This window comes from Aspergillus tubingensis (assembly GCF_013340325.1).
Source record: "Aspergillus tubingensis WU-2223L DNA, scaffold_8, whole genome shotgun sequence".
Taxonomy (NCBI): Eukaryota; Fungi; Ascomycota; class Eurotiomycetes; order Eurotiales; family Aspergillaceae; genus Aspergillus; species Aspergillus tubingensis.
This window is the reverse complement of record NW_023336282.1, coordinates 296070-318017: the sequence shown is the minus strand read 5'-3', so window position 1 is coordinate 318017 and position 21948 is coordinate 296070. Positions and strand designations below refer to the sequence as shown.

Below are 21948 nucleotides of genomic sequence, written 5' to 3'. Positions count from 1 at the left end.
CCACAACAGCCGTAAGCTCAAATACAGAAATCTGCCTCCAAAATTGTCATAATAATCCAACTAAAGGGTATAATATGTCGCCATCTCCTCCTGGAACCAATCATAGGAATAGAATAATTGCTCCGCCAGTTGCGGGTCAATCATGGGTATATTCCCCGATCCATTTACCAGGAGAACGTCATCCAGCACCGGCGCTAGGGGTACCGGTGGTGCTACCAAAATATGCTGTGGCTGCTGCTGCTGCTGTGGTTGTTGCTGCGGCTGCTGTTCAAGGAACGGTTGATGTTGTGGCAATGGTGGCTGTGGTTGCGGTGGAGGCGGTGGTGGTTGTGGCTGCTGTTGTTGTTGAAGCTGCTGCTCCTGCTCCTGCTGCTGTTCCTGCTGATACGCCAGATGGCTGAAGATCATCGTGCTCTGGTTGCGGAACGTCTCCGCCAGTCGGTCCACCCCCGGACGTCGCTTGCCAAATTCCTCCAGCAGAACAACTACGGCCTGAATGGCCCGTCGCATGCTCTGATCCTCGGGCTTCCACGCAGCACCACGGCCTTCGCGGACGGACTGGAGATTGTGGTTTAGACACCACAGGATTGTAATGCCGGCAAAGTAAACCTGACTGAGGGTCAACCAAATCCACTTGAGTTTCCCCTGCGAATAGCTGTCCCAGTAAGACCGAATGACCTGGATGCTGGCATTTCCGCAGCTCACAATGCTCGTAGCATCGGGTGTCGGATTACGCGGGCTCGGTCGGTACATAAGGAGCAGTGTCGTTGCATATAGATAGTCGTAGTAACTAGTTGAGTATAAAAGCGCGGGCGCATACACCGGTGCTTCCTGTCGCCAGTCGTCTAGCTCCTGGCGGAAATGACTCAGTGTGATGGCAACCTCTGTTGGAGGGGGTGGCGGTTGGTTGTTGAATACTGTCACAGTCAGTGGGACTGAACACGGCGAGCACCATATAAACTAGAAGAGACTTACAGTAGCGGTAGATGCGCGAAAAAATCCGGCGCAGGCGCACCACCTGCAAAGGAATAGTCATAGCACTAGCCCCCGGGGTCTCTGTCCAGTTGTCATTGAATTCCCGCGGCAAGCCGATGGAAATGTCCTCGTCTGCAATTCCAAGTGGCCTTCCAAGGGTGCTGGCGATTAGTCGATCAAGATTGTAAAGACTCCAGAACGCCCGCTTGGCCATCTCCTCTTCTATCACGTTCCCCGTTGGACGGGCTTTATGCAGCCCGAGACTTGTGGCGAGACGCAGAGTAGTCCCGAGGATGTGCCACACACTGGGGCCCGTGGTCGCAAACATTGTATACACAGCGACGCTTAAAAGGGCTCGAACAGCTGCCAGATCTTCGTTTTGTAACGCCAACGCCATGGTCTCATTGCTAACATTGTAGAACTCGGCAGCCTGTGTCTCGTCGGCAGATCCGATCAACAAGGCCGTAGCGATGGTGATATGATACGAGTGATGAACCTCCGGTGCGGGGACCTCCCCCGCATAGATGCGATCAAGATGAGCCATAAACTCCTCACGATGGAGAAAAGGATATTGGTACCCTAGACTATCAAAGTATCGCAATGCCACTGATTTCGCCTCTGGAAGTGAGGCGAGCCGCATCACGCGAGGAGCGGATGCTACCGGACGCGCGATGGAGGGTCGTCGATGCTCCAACTGGTCGCGAAACAACTCACCTACGTTAGGCAACTCGGTGCCTACCGCAGTGGAACTAGGAGCAGGGCTGCTGGACAGCGCTGTTGCCGTCGTTGTGGGTGTTGAATGTGTTGAACTCCCGCGAGTCATCATCAAGGCTGGTACCTGGTACCACCAGTCCGGGTCGCCCTCGCCATCCAGCGCAGTCCCCGTAGGCCGGTCGGCGACCGAGATGCCTGTTTTGCGGCGCAAAAGCTCCTCCAACCATCGTACCCGGTTTTGTAGATTCTCCAACTGATCTCGAGGAACAGACGCCGCAGCGACCTGGGGACCCGGCGGAGGGATGGTACAGCGGACACCGGCGCGAGTACACGCGGAGCAGTTCGGGTAGCGGAAGTCACATTTCTTCTTCCGTTTTCGACAAAAGTCGCACGCTGTGGATACTCGTTTACTGCGAGGATGAGGAATCTGTGATGGGGAGGATCGCGATGAGGCCGGGGTTGGTTGAGACTGCTGCTGATGAGACTGAGGGAGTGACGGTGGTGCTGTTGGGAGTGGCTGTTGCTGCTGAAGCGGTACGGATGGAGGCGGCGGCAGCGACTGCGGAGAAGGGACGGAACTGGGGTGAGCAGGACGCGGCGGAGGAGGAGGAAGCGATGCAGGATGAGAAGGAATCGGTAGGGGATCGAGTCGGAATTTGCCCAGCTGATGCCGAAATTCGGGGTCACGGTTGGTCATGGTGGTGGAAGGGACGGAGAAGGAGGCCAGGGAAGGCGGCTCGAACCGCAGGCCATACCGGGGGGAGGAATTATTGAGTGGGGGAATGAGATGGATGGATTTGGATTGATGGGAAAAGAACTGGGCGAGAGTGAACGGAGTTGCAGCCGTAGCTCGGTCTTTAGTCTTAGTGAGCTGCCGGGGGGAGAGAGGGGCGTATCCACCCGAGGGAGGTCTTGGTCTTTAGTTAGAGAGAGAGAGAGAGAGAGAGAGAGAGAAATGGTGGGAAGGGAAAAGGTTTATTAGTCTTTATCCCCTCAGCCCCAAATGGTCGATCAATCCTGCCAGTGACTCTTTTATCTCTCTCTCTCTCTCCCTCCCTCCAAACTTTGACGGGTGCACCACATTTGTTAAACTGCAATGCGGGCAATTGCAGTCACAGTTTGCTTAGGAGGATATCTACACCGCCGCCCGAACCTCCCGATCCCTGAACCTTAACCCACCTCCCCTCAAGGTTCCCTGGTTATGATGCTTTAAACACGAAGGACTCGCTGAGACAAACCAAGGCTCGGGGCTAACACTGGTTTTACCCATTCGCCCCCTACATTTCCTACATTTCCTACGCTGCAAACTTCGTACACTATCTTGTGGACTCACGAAATTGATAAAATTAATACATTAATTCTAGCTTTGTATATGATAAGAAATATGCCGACCGAAATCCAATCATTACTGAAATTAACCAAAACGCCTCAAGCCCTCATCTGTTATTGCCAGGTCCCCTTTGCAGGGCCAAAATATCCCGAATCGGGAAGTCTGTTATATGGCACACCGTGTGCATCGGCTGTATTCCGATACACGGTGTTGCCCCACCACTTCAATGACCCAGCTGGTAAAATAATGCAGAAGAATATAATGACGGTCGACACGGCAACCCCGGAGTCGAGTGCGGCAGAAAGCACATAGTCTACAGCAACTCCATTAGCAACTGGCCGCGAGCAAGACTGATCAAGAACCACTTACTATACTTTGACCACCAGGCAGGCTTGCGCCGTTTGATAACCCCATTGAAGATCACATTGACCAACCACCACGACGAAAAGTTGATTCCCGTCGCAGGAGGGACGAGGCTCATGGCACCAAACGCAACGGGCCAAGAAATATAGTTGACCTTCTTCCACCGGCGGCCCAGGAGCCATGTGATCACCACGACGGCGGGTCCAACAAGGAAGAACCAAAGCAGATTCCCGTACATCTGGCCGGGACTGAAGTTTCGATCGGGACCGAGAACACCTAGACAGAACTTTAACGGAAAAGCCACGAAGTTTAGTGGTCGGGCCGACACTTACCCCAGATCAAGGATGACGAGTAAGTTACCTGGCCATGAGGGCAGGTAAAGCCTCCCTCAGCCTCAGGGGTGCAGACCCCGCGGATCCGAGTGATCATGAATACAGTCACACCGCACTGAACAACGGCACCAACCAATGTGGCCATTCCCTGCGCGACAAACAGCGTTCGTGGCGCGATATGGAGATAGTGCGCCAATTTCATGTCGGCCACAAATCTATAAATCGGTCAACTCTTATCTCCCTGCAGACCATGCAGACACTTACTCGAGTCCCTGCGACACGCCCGCATAGCCGTAAAACTTGAACGCCATGTTTGCGACTGGTCGTCCTAGGAAAGCATAGCCACCGATAAATTCGGTAATCAAATTCAGTTGGTTGCTGGATATATTGGTGATCGCTTTGATGATACCAACGGGGATGATGTATATGATGGGTAGCAAATATGCCAGAAGAACCGCCCACGCCGGGAGGTCCGTACGCCAGACCTCGTTGGCCACTATGCTCAGCGCAAACATTACAACCGTAATGCCGCCAAACCACCACCACGGCACACTCTCATAGGTGTCCATGATCCGGGCATGAACATCTTTCGCGTTCCTACCCTTCCATTGCTCAACTAGATCTTTCCCGTGATACAGTGCGACGTGGACGAAGATGCCCGTCAGATTCGCAAAGGCCACGCCATACGTCATGGCATACCCGGCCGGGAGAAACATGGGGGAATAGTTGCGGTATGCCTCCACATTGAATGTTCCGTCTGCGTTCATTACGCGACTTGTATTATATGGCTTGCCCGTATTGTCGAACGTATCTGGGTTCAGCAGAGGAAGGTAGGCCGAATACCACGTGTTGGTATAATAGATAATCGGGCAGATGATCCAGTAGAAGAGCACAAAGGAACCGATAACGTTAAGGCCTGCCCAGAATGGGACTAAAAGGGGGCTCTGGTTGGCGTAGACAACCTGTGCCCAGTCGAAGGTCAACAAGGACATGCCCAACCCTGTCTTTTGGCCAAAGAGTTGGTTGACCACCACATTGTCCGGTACGATCCAGCAGATGAAACTGAATGTACTTAGGGCTGTGAAAAGGTAGCCTGGAGCGAAGTACCAGATTGCCCCAGCCACGAATACAATCATAAAGAACCGAAGTCGGCTAATTACCCAGCCATCTGCCATCGGATTTTGGCGCGAATGCAGGGTCGAAAGCAAAGCGGCGTTCGACAAGACCTGCGGCCAGATCATAGTGGCCGGACCCACGAGCCAGCGTGCGGCCATCCCCGCCAGACCAAACCCAAACAGTTGCGTGGTAATCATCAATAAGATCTCGAATCCTCCATGAGAGGGCATATCGTAAAATTTAACCATGGCCTCGATCACTTGAGTTGCAGCTGCCGACCCGAAAGAGACATTGGACATAATTGTGATCAGTGCATGCTCTTTGATGTTGAAATGGCGGTCCGGGTTGAACCAGCCCAGGGGCACCCATTGCGCCCACGCACATCCGACCGGAAATGCTAGGAGCTGGGCAACGAGAGCACTGATAGTCACACTGGGTTGTCTCAGACTAAAGAATTGGTTCAAGCCACTTCCGACCTATAACTGATGAGCGATTTACTTCCCCAATTTGCAGCAGCATCACGGTCGGAGGGAGAGTACATACAATTGTGAAAACCATACCAATCACCCACATGCGAACAGTATTGACCGGGAGCTGCCGGTCGTCAACCGGCTTGACGACCGCGCGCACTTCGGGAAATGGGGAATCGTCGGCTTCATAGGGGAGGATGTCCTGAGCGCGAGAGTCGCTAAGGATGCTGGAGGCATCGCTAGTCCCATTCAACGACGGCTCCTAGACAAAGCACGAAGACGATCATCAGCATTGCAGATTCCGGGAAGGAGATGAGGGCCAATAACAGCAGATGGTGGATGTGTCAGATGTGATGATGTCTCACGTAAAAGTAAATGCACGATGCAGGTGGGGGGTAAATCGGACGATATAGATGGGGACACCACGTGAAGGGAATCCGGGGAAGATGACAAGCAGTCGGGCCAATATGAAATGAAACCAGTCGCGATCAAGATAGTGAAGATGTAGATAGTAGTAAACCATGAATAGTATGTAGAAGGACAAGGAAATATGGGTCTAGCCCACCTGGATCGTCGATGACTTCTTCTCATCGGTCATCGTGTCCTGCAGCCCCATCATCCCCTCCTTCTCCTCTTCTGAAGGATCCCCGGATTAATCAAGATGCGCTGGTGGGAGAGACAAGCTAAGCGTCTAGAAGCTGGGATGGAACAGCACCCCGGCGAGACCGGCTCGGATGATGCGTTGGATAATTAGCAGATAGGGGCTCTGGCTGGTCCGGAGAGCATCGGCCGCAAAGACGGTGGAGTGCGCCGCTGCAATCAACCAACGACCAGCAAGCTTGTCATCGGCCTGGCCCGACACTAACAGGCACCCTAGCTTGCCAGAGACGGTAATTCTGGAGATGGGCGGTTCAAATGGCACTCCTGGGTGGATAAAACGCCTGGAGGCTATAAAGATGAGGATGAAGTTGGGATAAACTCCCCTGCTGGAGTTCTTTCTGGGGCGAGCGAGGGGAACGGTGAGAAGACAGGCTTTCCCACTAGGCACTGACGTACCCTCGCGCCGCCCAAAAAGAAAGGGGAAAAAGTCTGTTTGGTGACTCGAAGCCCATCATGGCTGGTTCCAGGCGTCCGAGATGGCAATCTCTCGCACAATCACAAAGAATTCGGCCACGCCGGCTCCACTCCCTCTCCACCAACTATTGCGGTTATCCAGTGCCACCCGGATCTTGGGTCCTATGGGATGGGACAGATGGTCGCCCATACTTTATCTCTATTCTACTCTTAGCATAGATAGGGGGGGAGATGATCTGATCAGGATCAGAGTGTGATAGCGATGCAGCTTGCATGAACGCCATTGTCAGATTTGCTCATTGTGGATGTGGGCAACTGGTGGTCCTGGCTGAGTTCTGCGCCACCATAGGCTCCAGTTGAGAATTGGCAAAATTAGGCATATATAAAGCCCCCTTGTCTGATGCAAGACACAACAAAGTCAATGTCCCGTTCAGTTGTGACACTGTACTACCACAATCCACTTCTGTGTACAATGCTGAGCAGTGAAGACTAACTGGCCAGAGCGGAAAACCGAGATCTTTTCTGTAGACGGAAGTCTCTCGGTCCGAAGTTCGCCCATGCAACACAGACATTGTTCACCGTCCCTTCAAGACTGGAGCAGTGGGTGCCAGCATACCCCCAATTCTTGGAAGTTGACGGCTCGGGAGTTTTGGAATGATTTAATGAACATTTTGTGGAGTCTGGACTTAGGCAGTAACAATCCCGTAGGGCCATGTACTGTGTACTGTGTAGATTATAGTATAGACAATAACCGTTTCTTACTGCTTATTGTTGTTGCCACCGGGCGCACAGGGAGACTTCTCTTAATAGACATAGGATGACATCAGGGTATGTTGGCAATATGACAACTACCTGCAATGTACACATGATGGCATTGAACTAGTACGGTTAGTGTGTGTTGTCGAGCTCATGAAGCCTGATCAAAGTCCTTTGTAGCAGATGGGAGAAAACTGGGTCGGTCATGTGTCACCTCTGGATCACAAACCAAAGCATTGTCTTTAGGTCTGGACAATAATAGCATACTAGTATTTACCCACTACGAAGTGCCGTAGTAGAATGTCTGCGGGATTTGACCCGGGATTGCAAGTTCTACTCGTCCCTTGGAACAAGATCCAGGTTAGGGGACGATAAGCTTGGTGAAACCTGCTATGGCGACCGATCCAGGATTGGAGGTCGACCGTCCGGACATGATTTCACGCACCGAGTGCGTGCACGATACATGCATGCATGCATGCATCGAGCTCTGTATTCTTTGTCAAGCAAACGATGTACTTTTAAAACTGCCCTTTTTCTGCTTTTCTATCGGCGGATCTTCCCGGTCGCTGATCCCGATGCAGTGCAGCAGCCACTGAAGCCGAACGAAAGGCAGCGGGGAGTGTAGGTGAGTCTGACATAGATTAAAAGGCGCCGGGCTGCGTTGCATGATCAGTGGACTAGTGAGGTCGAAAGAGATTGCCTAGATACTAAAATCATAAGTTCTTCTATTATGGAAGTTCTGCACGATTCCTTTTGCCAATTACCTATAGATAGTTAACTAAGACGTGAATTAAGATGTAAGTAACTAGTTAATCTTTCCAATCTTCCGACCGATGACATACTATCTATTTACTTACTTACTTTCTCTACTTGCTAGACGCCACAATGCAAGGGGAATTTCTCCAGCCGGAAGTCGTCCGTTTAATACGGAGTAGTATCTACTATTCAACTGACTACTATTAGTAGATTGTAAGTAGTTTAGCGGTCTGCTGCGGATTGGAGATTCTCGCAGGTTCCTTCCTTCCCGCTTCCAAAAAAACATCTTTGCATCCTCAAATCAACATTCGGGCAGATGGTATGAGGTCAGCCCTCCAGAAGCAAATTCACAAACACAAAAGTACACCAACAATGGGCGCCTAGTGGTAGAAAAAAGAGCTAAGAGCGGGCGCTGCCTTGGTCAAGACCCAGGCATTCCAGACCCTGAAACCGGAATCTTGAACGAGCGCAGAATTTTCCATCCTGTCTAAACCTTCTAGACTTGCTTGTCTCTCTCTGTCTCTGTTCTGTCTCTACCGGAGATGGCGGAGGGCGTAATTAAACCCCAACGGATGGGGACAAAAAACAAGAGCAGCAGAATGAGGCGCATCCCCCGGGAAAGGCAGGCACAAGGGGGAGAAGACGGCAATTTTCCCAGCTTTTTTATTTTGATTTAATTTTATTATTTTTTTTTGATTTACAGTTTCAAGTCAGCCTCTCCCATTCTTCTTCAATCCATTTCTGGCTCCTCTTTTGCTGCTGCTAAAAGGATCCACGGGCTGGCGGCTGATCGCAGTGGCCAGTGAGAGCACAGCTTGTCTTTCCCCCGCGACAACCGGCCCAACCTTCCGTCCACTGGTTGGTCCATCCCATCCTCTGCTCCCTCCCTGTTGACGTCGATGGTGCGCCTCGTCCCATCCCGGTGGGCCTCCCACTGCCCATCTGACACCATCATCCATACAGTAAAGGTAAAGTGAAGTAAAACCACCACCGCATCCTCTCTCTCTCTCTGCCTTTCCTCCACACCAGAAAAAGCCACACCAAAACCATACCATACCATTCTCATCCCCAATCCTAGGTCAAACGTCTTGTTCATTCTCCCTCTATTCTTCTCTTCTTCTTCTTGCCTTTACCCCTTCCGGATTCATCACTCTTCCATATTTCCTATTCCCTTACATCTTTTCTCCCTTTACCTTTCTCTATCTTCCTCCCCTCCTCCCCTCTCCTCTCTTCTCTTACAAAAATCCATGCCCTATTCCCACCTGACCGGTTCTGATGTTGCAGGTTCTCTTTCCCCGCCATCTCAAGATCGAGTAAAGCAACAGTCTTCATTGCCAAATGTGGTGGCCATGGATCTCAATAAACGCCTGTTCCATCTCGATATCGAGAATAAGCCCCAAGCTCAGCCCCTCAACTTCTCCATGGTAACCACGCCACCGGATGATGAGGATGATGACGAGGTGAATCATCTTAAACTCAAGGTCGAGTCGAAGCAATCTCCTCGCGAGCATGACAAGCCGTATCCCCGTGAAAAGAACATGCCCGATACCGATGTGCAGCAACCTCCAGCGGCTCTAGGTCGAATATATCGCTATACCCCCATTCCCAGCGTCATTCTTGATCCTTCATTACATGTAGTGGAGGTATCTAATTCCCACGTGGCGTTCGCCGGGCTATCGAGGGACCTGTTACTCGGCCGGTTCATCTGTGACGTCTGTCCACGCATACTGCCGGCCATAGATATTGCTATTCTGTTTGGCGCATTGCGCGCCGCCATCACGACGCAGGACGTCCAGTCGATCGACAAAATCTGTATAGATGATGCTAGCGCTTGCTATACTCTTCGCATCACCCCCATATTTGAAAACTCTAATCTGTTATACATTGTTTTGGAGGCACTTGATATCACCAAGCGTCAGATTAAATCAGTGTCCAAATCCCATGGGTCTTATTCCAATGAGACCTACAAAGTCCTGCTTGACACGGTCAAGGACTATGCCATCTTCATGCTCGACACACATGGCCATATTGTAACTTGGAACACGGGAGCAGCCCTGCTGAAAGGGTACTCGGCCAAGGAGATCATCGGACGTCACTTTTCCACCTTCTATAGCCTGGAGGATCGCTTGGCGGATAAGCCCGGCAAAGAACTGGAGGTATGTCTTCGGGAGGGCAAAGTGGAGGACGAAGGCTGGCGGTACCGCAAGGATGGTTCTAGGTTTTGGGCCAACGTGTTGATCACTCCTATGTACGCTCTGGGCCGCCATATTGGCTTCACCAAGGTCACTCGCGACTTGACGGAACGCAATGCAGCCGAAGCCCGCATGATCGCGGCCTTTGAAGAGTCATCGAGGTTGAAGACTGATTTCCTTGCCAACATGAGTCATGAGATTCGCACGCCAATGAACGGCATGCTTTTAGCCCTCACATCGCTGATGGCCACGGACATGAACGAACAGCAGCGCGAATATTCCTCTATCATCGAAGATTCGACCAACGTCTTGCTCCAAGTCATCAATGACGTCCTCGACTATTCCAAGTTGTCCTCAGGGTCTTTCACTCTACATCCCGATACTTTCAGTGTCGACAGTATCACAAACGCGGTCGTGCGTAACTGCAAGGGCGCTCTGAAACCCGGCGTCCAAATGACCAGCTGCATCTCACCCAACTTTCCGTCCCAGGTCGAGGGAGATCCGTTGCGGTATCGCCAGGTCCTCCAGAATCTTATTAGCAATGCAGTCAAGTTCACCGAGGAGGGCTACGTCAAGATTAACACCACTTTTTCCGAAGATGCGGAGGATCCCAGTATATATAACATCCGGACCGAGGTTGCGGATACGGGAGTCGGTGTTCCCGAAGATGCTATGGGCTCGTTGTTCACACCGTTCACACGCTTCGCCGAGTCTGGTTCGAAGAGGTATCAAGGTACGGGCCTCGGCTTATCGATCTGTAAGAGTTTGGCCGAACTCATGGACGGCAGTGTCGGATACCGGCCCAATCCTGAGAGAAATGGCAGTGTCTTCTGGGTCACGGCCAAGATGCGTCGGGTGAGCGTGACGCCGCCCGCTAGAACGACTGGGACACCCGTTGAAGACGTCGGTGATATCGAGCGAAAGATCCATGACATTGCTCCTCACAAACACGTTCTCCTGGTTGAGGACAACCTGGTCAACCAAATGATGATGCTCAAGCTTCTCCAGAACATGGGCTTCGCGCGGGTTGATACAGCATGGGATGGAGCAGAGGCGGTTCGACTGGTCAAGCAGCAGCCTTTATCCTACAATACAATTCTTATGGATATTGGCATGCCGGTGCTGGATGGTGTACAGGCGACACGACAGATCCGGCAAATGGAACTAGAGATGCCCATCATTGCGCTTACAGGGAACGTTTTGCCAGGAGATATAGAGCATTATATGAAGCAGGGAATGAGCGACCATATCGGGAAACCCATCCATCAGAAACAGTTAATGCGTCTGCTCTGGAAGTGGATGGGGACATGATGGCCTGGCAAGCTTGCCCTCTTTCTTACTCTCAGCAATTGCTGGACTACAAACAACTGTCCTAAATGTGCCATTATACCAGCGATCTCTGACATGCTTCACGCGCATACAATTTTTTTGTTCTCGGACGACCGACTAAAGTCTGTCCCCGAACAATAAACCGAGCATTACTGACACCGCTATCGCGTTGAACCAACCTGCCCATCACGCTGCAAAGCAGTACGCTCTAGGGCAGTCGACGTGACGAGCCCAGGTGCTCAAGAACAGAGAACCATTCCTGTAAAGTGGATTGGTTTCCAAGACTACAATATGCAAGACACATGATCTTCTCTTATCATGACGCTTACGATGGGAACATACTACCTCAGTTTATGAATAGAGCATTCGATACCACCATACCATACCATACCATTTCTGTACTGTATTGGCTAATCTAACAAATTTCCAGGCTATCAGCACTGCTGGGCGATGACTGATGGATCAACCTGGATACAATTTTTGGGATATGTTTATTGGGTAAATGAAAAGTGCCGTTACCGTTTGCATTATATTGTTCTTGTAGGGGAAGCATCCATTGCCTGTATAGTTAGTAGGTAGCGCCTTGTTTAGGACATGGACAGTATACCAGATATATTACACTCCCTCGATCCCCAACTTCCATCCATCTTGCTCTCTTCTCTTGTCCCCAAACTGTAAAACAGCAGCAGCAGCAGCAGCAGTAGTACGTAGTGATGTACCAAGAATATAGTACCTTAGTAAGGAACAAAACAAAATCCCCGAAACCACTTGAAACACAGACTATGCGACGGTTACCGCGCCCTTGTTTGGCACAGATACACCAGCAAAAGTGACATGTTAACTTCAACTTGAATGCACGTATATAATCAGTTACTCTGGCTGCTAAGTAGATTCGATGTCATCATATTGGAGGCGCGGGGGGCGGGGGAGGGAAAGGGGGGGGACGTGCGCTGCTGCACGACACTACTTTGGGTACTGGGGTTGGGCTGGGTGTGGCTTAGATACTAAGTAGTATTTTTATGAGGTGTATGACTGGTCATGGAGAATGTACTCCGTACATGTGGTAGTTGGTTTAAATTAGTAACTTACTTGTCCCGTATGCATGTATGTATGCATGATGTAGTATGTATGTATGGATAGATGGATGGAAGGGGGCTGGTTCAAGGGGCTACACTTATGTACTATGATATAAATAGTGATTTATTGTTACTGTGAAGAGTGGATGTTCCATTTTTTTTTGTCGGGAAATCAGCACAATGATCTATTATTATATTATGTCCATGAAGTGGTAGGGAGCATTGACGGCCCGCTCAATCATGGTTCGATGATGATGATGGTGAGAAACACTCGTTAACTTTATAATGTCCATCCTGACCCGTCTCACTCCTGGCTATGCTGCAGCCTTGGGCATGATGCTTTCATATGAATGACTAAAATAGAAAAGGGAAAAAGATAAAACAACAAGGATGATGAAAATGAATACATAAGATGCCGAGTAGATATAAGCACCGGACAAAAAATGTAATAAAAATAGATACTCCTTAATAAAGGGGGAAAGAAGATGTTAGAATTCTGTTCTGAACAAGGTCCAAACAAGGCTGTCGTAAATGTTCCCGTTCATACAATATAAACAAACCCCATGATGAGAAAATTCATACAGTCCACGTGAGTGGTGGATTGTGGATTGGGAGATACATAAATCTCCACAGGAATGGAGATACTCCTGAAATGATAGTTCAGTTCTTGGAGTTGACGGGCTTGCCGTTGATCAGCACCTGCGGAGTCTGGTTTTCCTTGCCACGTGCAGTCACGGTGGTTCCCTCAACGCCGGTAGCAAGGGTGGCGTGGGTGTTCGTGTCCGGCACAGGGACTTCCTCCTCCTCCGAGTCTTCGTCTTCACTTCTCTCGTCCTTCTTGACGTTGGTGAAGATGTAGTTCTTCAGGATGCGCAGGATCAGGAAAAGCCAGAAGAGGTTCACAGCTTGCAGACTGGCCAACAGGGCAAAAGTAATGTACTGACTGATCCAGCACTTGTACTGTTGAGTCTCCCAGTTCAGCTCGAACGGTCCAACCGTGCGGAACTCGGTCAACACAGCCCAGAGGATCTTAAGGTTCAGATAATGGCGAAGGTAGATCCACATTCCCACAAACATACCAAAGTAAGGAACAGTGATGATGTGGTCGAGGTAGTTCAAGGTCTTGGAGGTCTGCATGGCAACTCAATTAGCACAAAGAACAGAAGGAGTGTAGACTTCGAATTCGGTTACTCACAGCAAGGAAGAAATCCGAGATGTCGTGCGTGATGTAGACGGCGATACCCATGTAGGTGAAGTGGAAGCGATAACTCAATCCGATCAAAGCTAGAGTGATGATGTGGTGTCCCACCAGCTCCTTGAAATCCTTGCGCGGCTTCTCCAGCTGCAGCATCAGGACAATCGCCTGCTGGGCCCAGTAACTAGCCTCGAGCAGATAGAATGCCTTGAACAACCCTTCGTGCTCCCGGTGGGGGAACCCTTCGAACATGGCCGTAGTGTTGAAATACCAGATATCCGACCGGCTCATGACGTACAGACCAAATGGACCGAAGATGCCAAAGTAGATCGCAGTGTAGACCTGCTCCATGAAACGAGCAGTCTTACCCCGGCCCCGAATCCCACAGTATACGGCGAAAGGCCGGATCAGGCGCTGCATCAGAAATTCCCGAGTAAATGACAGAACAATCGTGTAGAACGAAACAAAGGTAATATCCTTAGGGCCCTTCCCATACATGATCGGACCACCAGGGACCTTCGGAGGCAGAGGATAAGACAAGAAGATGGCGCTATGCATGGGATTGGACTCGGTCGGGTTGATGGCATAGAGTGACAGAAGAACGACGAGCATGAGGAGAGGCAGAAGCCAAGTATGCTTGAGACACGCATCCTTGAAGCGACGGAGCGGGGACTTCTTGCGGCGCTTCGTATGCGGCTTGGAAAGTTTCTCGGCGGATTGATTCTGCAAGGCCTGGGGGAGGAGTGAGCGGGGGAATGGAGAACCCCAGCGAAAGTCGACTTCGAGTCGTGAGAGATTCATACCTTGTCCCATTTAGGCGCTTCGGATTCAATGGGGCTGACTTCGTTCATGGTGGACATGGCGGGAGCGGTGGTGTCTCCCCGAATATCCGCCCCCAGGTTACTGGACCTTCTCCGTACACGAGCCATGATTGTGTCGTCCGAATATTCTGTTGATTATCCTTGACGATCGAGTAGTCGCCGTTCTCACTATTTATCGATTAGAGCGAGGGAGGGGAAGAGAGAAGACGGGACAAGATACCGAGCGGAGCGGAATGGGCGAAACGAGGATCGAGAGTAGAAGAACCTCGGCGATCGAATTGAACAAGGATCGGACGGGTATGAAAGGGAGGGACTCGAATAAAACCCCAAGACAAATAGTATTACAAAAAAAAGAAGACGACGAAGCGAATAAATAGAGAAAAAAAGAAGTGAGAAATTGGACCGGGGAAGGGAAAAAAAGACAGGCTGGAGGAGAGCGACAGCGAGGAGAGTGAGAGAGTGAGAGTGAGAGAGTTGAGCGGGTTGATGTCAGTCGTGCGAAGGATCCACTTTCTGTTGGCCAGGGGTTCCCTTTTTTCTTTCTTTCTTACTTTTTTTTTTCTTCTTGTTTCTCCACCGGCTCCTCTCTCTTCCTCCCAACCAGTCCATGGATGATCGTCGGCTTTGCCGGACCATCCCCAAATCATCCTTTTCTCGTCTTAGCTTGCGAATCATAAGCATTCACTATTTTATGATCGCATTTGCATAATAACGCACATACACACAAATCGGATATGTTAGTGTATTAATTATTACTGTGGTTGGGATACTCACAACACAGTGTCGTCTAGTCTGGGCAACGGAACGAATACGACCGAATTGGGGATTGATTCGAGGATTCCCGACCCCATCGAGGCTACCTTGGATCTGAGGCAAGATTTGTTTGTTGTACTAGCCCCCGATCCCCGTGCAACTAAAATCTACCTAAATAGGGGGGCTTTTCAGTTCCAGGATAAGCTACCACCGCCACACCCTTGCTCCGTGCGGAGTCGTATTCTCGCCAAATCCTTTGGCTGGCCCGAACTGGAAGACCTTGCGATGAGTATGGAGTAGTTTCACCAATGGGCTGGGGTTGAGGAGATGAATGTACGTGTCCTCCAGGGAGAAAGGCCACGATGACATACGAAGAACAACACTGTCTAAGCCTCATTGCGAGTGACTTATAGTATACAACACGAAAATAAGCAGAACTCACGACCGCCTCTGCCGGTCTAGAGCGGATAAATCCTCCGTAATCGAAAGTCTACGAGAACCATACCAGTTCCAGCATGGCTCGCATAGTCAGTCTTCTCCTCTATTCTGAAGCCTGTTCACAACGGCGTGGCTATCTACAAAGTTTTAATTTTCCGTCCCAGCCTCTGAATCCAGGGAGTAGTGACCAGCCTTGTCGGTGACAGCGAACAGCGAATTGCATCTCCAGGTTGTCACCGAGAACCATTGTCAGCCTCGGTATACCGCATCGACTATACTGAGATCTGCAACTGCGGCGATAAATTCTGCAGTCGCATGCCAGACTAGCCTCAATATTAGACAGGAGTGGAGATCACTTTCCCTAATCAAGAGGGTAATCGAGTAGTAAGTGCTAAGGGGGTCAACCATTTGTTTCAGTCGCACTGGCTTCTAAATCGAACCGAACAATGAGTTGTATATCATCTGTAGCCAGCCAAACATCTTATAATAAGAATAATACCAAGTGAATATCAGGTCAATGATGAAAGTAACCCGGGGCTTACCGAGAAAAGAAGCTCCGTTGCTGGGGTAGCCGCGCCGGTGGACGCGTTAAGTGGTTTTTGCCCGCGAATCGATCTTGACCGCATCGGTCCAACTTGGATCATGCACGATGCTGCTGATGATGCCTGACGTTTGACATCTGCCTGCTCCAGAAGATATGAGGATCTATCCGCCACATTCCTCTTTGCTCAAGCTCAGATGCAGTCAGCCCCCGACTGCTGCACCCCTGGAATCCTCACCCTCCTCTTCCCCGATCCATCACCGCTGTCTCCCCGATGCCACTCCGTCAACCCGCTTCCCCGCTCTCCTTGGAAACAATCTCGCCTTCCCCGCCAGACCTCGACTCCGATCCCCTTATCGCTTCCGACGATGATCTAGATGAAGGCGACCGGGCTGCTCGGGATCAGCGCATAGAGAAGCTGGCCCAGGCCTATTGCCATGGCACCCCACTTTTCATCTTGTCCGCTTCACTTCGCGGACCCTTCGATAACGGATGGACCAACCCCTGGAGGAAAGACAGGCAAAAGACCGGTGGCCATATACGGACAGGAGGGAAGCATTTGGAACATCCGGAAAGACCTATTATCCCAGAGACAGTGCCGCAGAAACGGCCCCTATACCGCGAATCGCTAGGCATATCTCGCTCGAAGTCTGCTGTTCCTCTTTCCGACCCATCATATTCCACGAAGAAAAGAGAGTCTCAAGGTGGCACTACGGGGGAACCATCGTCCAAACGGCCACGAGATAGCCGTGGTCGGACATCAAGCTCGAACAATACACCAAAGCCAGTCGCACTGCACAAGAGGACAATTGAGACCAGTGGACACTTGGATGCGTTGACCCCATTCCAGCATACAGAGCAAAGCTGGCTGAAGAGGGACCGTGCAGAAATCAACTTCCGGAAAGTCGATCCACCCACTTCTCCTACAACTACGATATCGTCTCGATATCGGGAAGGAGGGCATTACACAATACAAGTTCCGGGCACAGATTATCGAGTCACAACGAAGAATCTTATCAGAGCAAGTACAGGCTCTCGAGACGAGACTACCTTTGACAGTCGTGTGCCGGACAGTGTCAAAGCTCAACTCACCAGCAGACACCCTGGTGTCCGATCAGAGATGGAGGACCTCGAGAACTCGATTTGTGTACTTTCGTCAACTTCCCACCTATCGAAGTTTGAATTTCGTCGTAGGAAGCGCTCCGCTGATCCGGAACATAGCACCACCTCGCCAGTCCCGGTGCACGCGGATAATGAACAGATATCTCACCAGACAACTGCTGTCGAAGACAGCCGGGTCTCAAATCATTCCGCACCAGTACCTCCAAACGCAACTTCAATGCAGGCCGTTGAAGCCGATGTGCGTATGACCGAAGATAATCCGCACAATCCAATCGTATCCGACCGTTCTGGTACTGTTGATCACCCGGGAAACTCTCAGTCACGGAAAGTATCATCAACCACCACCGCTGAAGGTGTCAATATCAGCGATAAATACCCCTCTGCCCAGCGAGTGCCGGTAAATCCAGCTCTGGCTGAAAATGTCACCTCACTGCAAACGATCTCCGCGGCGAAGCCCAATTCAGAATGCGATAACGACACCATTCCGGACCCACAGTTCAACACACAGGCAGCGCTATTGCACGCGCAGAAATCCTTCCAAAATGATCTGGAGAGCCAAGTTCCCAACCCAGGAGAAACTCACAACCAACCTTCATCACCCGCCAACGACATTACCCCCTTCCATCGAATGAATACCAGCAGAGTTGGTAAATACTCCCGAGCAAGACCCCCAGGAACTGCACATATGCCAATGAGCACACAATGCATCATCGACGCCGTCACGCCCTTCACCTTTAGCACAGAGAAGAAAGCCAGGTCCCGATTCATTTCTCCCCAGATGCCATCGTCGAGTAGGATAGATCGGGGGACTGCCACCCCTAACACAGGCTCACCATTATCCTCGGAATCGGAAGACGAGGACGAGGATGAAGACGAAGACGAAGACCCAACCATCCTCCCACTCAAATCCCCTGCTGCCCAACAACAAACCCCAGACGACACCCAACAAAGCAGCGCATTGCCAATAGCTTTGTCAAACTCCCATCCTACCACCATCCAAGACGGCCAAGGTGTCGCCCCTGGCCCGGACAGCTTCAACCTAAGCCAGGCAATCGCCGACGCGGGGAGCTGGTTACAGCAGAGCTTCGACATCAATCATGAGATCCAGCAGTGCAAGAGCAGCGCCAAGTCGAGACCGTCGTCTTCGGCGGGGATTAGCCGCTCGGCAGTAACGTTGGATAGGTGAAGGACAGAGATTATTACATGCATAGGAGGCGTACTGGGCTTTGTTTTCTACAATTTTATTATTTAGTAAGGGGTGGGTATATAGATGTCTTTGTGGTTTATTTTGTTACATGCCTTTATGCCCTAGCGTTGCACTGGACTCGCTTCAATTTGGACAGTCTTCTATTTTTCTTTGGGCAGCGCGATTGATATCCTTGTATATACTAGTTCATAGATGGTTTCCGACATGGATACTCACATGTTTCATTTGTGCATAAGTATATTGTAGAGGATAAACTCCTGCTACTAAATAGAAGCTTGTCTATACAGTCTTGGACATCAAGTATAATGTCAGTATGATTGATTCTTAACTTGTTAAAGAGCCAAGTCTTCCAATTATTGTAATTGAAACAGACAAAGGCGAGATGAGGCGCCGAGGGCGACTATACCTTTCACAGAAAAGAAGGTATTTACCCCAGCGCAACAAGTCCCTAACAAAGACCAGTCTCGCCCTTATTATCTTCCGGCTTACTGAGAAAAACCCGAGTAAATAATTCAACCGGTGCCTTATCCCTCCATTCAAAGCTGTAAAGCTTCGACTGTCTAATCACCAGTTTTCCTTGGTACATACATGCAGCGAAGATTCTGGCATGTTGTGGAAGGACACAAGAAATGAGCAGAACAGGAAATATTTCCTCATCAGGAAAAGTGAGTAACCAAGGCCGGGGTAAGATGTCTCTGTAATCCTCTCCGGCCTCGTCTCGTTCATATAGTTCCTTCCGTTTTGACTCCGAATCGATCCTTGGTTGATATGCGCGACCTCGCATGGCTTTAACCAATGTACTGAATTCAGAAAAGAGGATTGAGTTTTCGCGAGCCTCTGTTCTATCAACGAGGTGGAGGGCGATATGGGGGCATTCATTCCCATTAACAGGTTTGGGCTCTACCGCAAGAGGATTTGTCCACAGACCTGTTCTACCGTAAGGCCTTGCGAGGTTAGCTTCTAAGAAGAAGGTAGTGTCAGGCTGTCTGATATATTATAAATATCTTGTTAGAGAGGAGGATCATCCGCTATAGAATGCATTGAAAGATAAACTTACACAACAACCTGGAGGTTTTGATGAGACATTGCTTTGCCGGTTGCATGGATTGAAATGACTTTTGAAATCTGACGGCAACGGGAGGAAGTCGATACTGGCAATCCATCGTGGGTCTGTTCCTCGTCTATATTGAACATGCGGCGCGCATGTACAGGATCAGGTGGGTACATTTTCAACTCGGCGGACTGCATCGGTTCAAAGTAGATTGGCGGGACCAGTTCTTTGTCCAAATGCTCGAAATCAAATTCCATCATATGTTCAACATTCTCGAGGTCATGGAGATCTATGTGGCCGTCATCAGGCACACTATCTTTGATTTCCAGAACATGTTCATAGAGTTTGTCAAGAACTTGGCGAACCATACCGTTATCTGAAGGCATTGTGCAGGAACTATCGATTGGAGCAGACATTTGACTTTTTTTGAATGGGTACTTAGTTGTCAGTGGGATGCGTGAATTCGTATGTGCAGCGTGGCGGTTGTATTATATTGTTGTTGACAATTAGGTGAGAGCCACTCTGCGAAATCTGCATCGGAACTGTTCAATGCTAGCATATATAGGCTTGGCTGTGAAGTTCGGTAGCAAAGATACTGTTCACCCACATGATCAATTTTACTGGTATCTCCCGCATCGAAAAGGTGTCTAGTGGAGACGGCTCTGTAGCAGGTATTTTATTATTTCCAAACGGAAACCATAGTAGCGGGGAGTGCCTTCTATACAAACCCACAACACTGATGTTATTAATGCTCTATGGACCCAGTCCAAGAGGGTTATGATCCTAACACTGCTATTTAATGGCAGATTCCGAATTTCGGCAAGCATGACCGGGCAGATACTATGTAACAAGCAGAACATCAGGTAGTTTGGGTGCGTACACAAAGTGTCAAGATTCTCTCAATTGCTAAAATGCACAAAAGCCAAGAAGACAAAGGATAGGTTGAAATGTTTCACTTGAAGAGACCATGCATCAACCAGGGATCAAACAAGAGCTCCTTCGCAGTAGCTCTTTCCTCCGGTAGCCAGCAAAGCATGCGCCTGAGGAATCGCAAGAAGTCTTCCTTTTCGCTGTCTTCAAGTCTTTCTTCCAGACTCGAGATCGTGATCCGGAATTGGAACTGGACCTTTCCATTGGCCTAGAAGCAAAAATGGCGTTATTACTTCTAGTGCATTTACACGACGGCTTCGGGCATGGGAGGGTTGTACAAACCGTTGGCATCCCAAAATGGGAGCGACCTCGCGCTTCGAGCGAGAAACTCCGCAGGAGGCCTTCCTAGAACAGCTTGCATTTCTGCTAAATGTTGTCCATCATCCAGCTTTCCCTCGTCATTCCGGGCCTTGAAAAGGTGACGATGTTCTGAAAGATCCCAAATCTTCGGCTGCTGTCAGCCTTTCATCAAAAACCGGTACCAAGCTAATAAGTCACTTACCACCATCCCAACGTTCCAAATGTCAACTTTGTTGTCCCACTTCATATTCAGGATGACTTCCGGTGCGCGATAGATATCAGGCATGATATCACCTTCTTGATTGTCTACCCCAAATCGACCCTCTCCCAAGTCACAGAGCACAGGGGTGCCAGAGGAAAATAGGGAGTGGTCGTGAGACGTAGATTGTACGATCTGAAAGAGGCTTTCGGGGTACAGGACCTTCAACCTCCGCTTCTTCAAAACGCGATAAGATTGAAGTATCTTTGATACCAAGAAGAATGTTATTTGTTTGGATGTCTGCAGTAACAGTCAATCCTGCCCAAGAGCAAGTCTAACCGTGGCAGGTTAATATCCCGCGTGAGAAGCTGGGTGGCCGACCTGTATGTATGACTTGTGCTTCGGTATGAAGGAAGTCTAGAGCCGCGAGAATATTCCGCATGGTTGTTCTCACCATAGAGCTGCTCATGACCTTACCAGGGAGGAGTAGTGTGAGCTGGTCGAGGCTTATGCCCAGCGGTGGATGCACCAGGCATGTATGCTTTCTTTGCCCATCAGGATTCTGAACCTGAAAGGTGTCAATCAACGATCGCAGACATGACTGGCCTGCGTGATCGGACTGTATTGTTTTAGGTGGTTATAAATCTCAATTTCCTGAGAGACGGATGTTGAGGTGATGTAAACCTTAAGTGCTACATGACAGTTGCCCCTATCTCGATGAGATTAAGTTCAAGAAATGATCAATCAGTAGGCCTACAGTAGATCACGGCATAACCACACTGTCGCAGTTGATCCATAGCCAAGCTTGCCGACCACCTGATACCGATGGTTGAAAACTTCACCAATACGAACCGGATAGAACTTCTCGGGTTTACAAGTTGAAATATTTTCTTCTTCAACCAGGAAAG

General features: G+C 50.0%; 7 protein-coding genes across 7 annotated transcripts; 2 read left to right on the top strand and 5 right to left on the bottom strand.

Annotated features, from left to right (window-relative positions):
- Positions 1-60: 60 nt before the first annotated feature.
- Positions 61-2386, bottom strand: AtWU_06445 (putative C6 transcription factor; the record flags this gene model as incomplete). The annotated part of the gene is made up of 2 exons (XM_035501554.1): positions 61-917; positions 976-2386. 2 exons carry the CDS (start codon positions 2384-2386, stop codon positions 61-63), a joined length of 2268 nt encoding a protein of 755 aa, XP_035357447.1.
- Positions 2387-3132: 746 nt separating this feature from the next.
- Positions 3133-5898, bottom strand: optF (small oligopeptide transporter, OPT family; the record flags this gene model as incomplete). The annotated part of the gene is made up of 6 exons (XM_035501553.1): positions 3133-3332; positions 3389-3658; positions 3715-3929; positions 3979-5306; positions 5374-5562; positions 5866-5898. 6 exons carry the CDS (start codon positions 5896-5898, stop codon positions 3133-3135), a joined length of 2235 nt encoding a protein of 744 aa, XP_035357446.1.
- A 3235-nt stretch (positions 5899-9133) lies between these two features.
- fos-1 (sensor histidine kinase/response regulator Fos-1/TcsA) lies at positions 9134-11389 on the top strand (the record flags this gene model as incomplete). Its single annotated transcript, XM_035501552.1, has 1 exon — positions 9134-11389. The coding sequence occupies one exon, from the start codon at positions 9134-9136 to the stop codon at positions 11387-11389; it is 2256 nt and encodes a 751-aa protein (XP_035357445.1).
- Positions 11390-13143: 1754 nt separating this feature from the next.
- On the bottom strand, positions 13144-14607 carry AtWU_06442 (TLC domain-containing protein; the record flags this gene model as incomplete). Its single annotated transcript, XM_035501551.1, has 3 exons — positions 13144-13614; positions 13679-14410; positions 14482-14607. 3 exons carry the CDS (start codon positions 14605-14607, stop codon positions 13144-13146), a joined length of 1329 nt encoding a protein of 442 aa, XP_035357444.1.
- Positions 14608-16505: 1898 nt separating this feature from the next.
- Positions 16506-18539, top strand: AtWU_06441 (uncharacterized protein; the record flags this gene model as incomplete). Its single annotated transcript, XM_035501550.1, has 1 exon — positions 16506-18539. One exon carries the CDS (start codon positions 16506-16508, stop codon positions 18537-18539), a length of 2034 nt encoding a protein of 677 aa, XP_035357443.1.
- A 469-nt stretch (positions 18540-19008) lies between these two features.
- AtWU_06440 (uncharacterized protein) lies at positions 19009-19997 on the bottom strand (the record flags this gene model as incomplete). The annotated part of the gene is made up of 2 exons (XM_035501549.1): positions 19009-19546; positions 19618-19997. The coding sequence occupies 2 exons, from the start codon at positions 19995-19997 to the stop codon at positions 19009-19011; spliced, it is 918 nt and encodes a 305-aa protein (XP_035357442.1).
- A 788-nt stretch (positions 19998-20785) lies between these two features.
- On the bottom strand, positions 20786-21127 carry AtWU_06439 (kinase-like protein; the record flags this gene model as incomplete). Its single annotated transcript, XM_035501548.1, has 2 exons — positions 20786-20986; positions 21044-21127. 2 exons carry the CDS (start codon positions 21125-21127, stop codon positions 20786-20788), a joined length of 285 nt encoding a protein of 94 aa, XP_035357441.1.
- Positions 21128-21948: the final 821 nt, after the last annotated feature.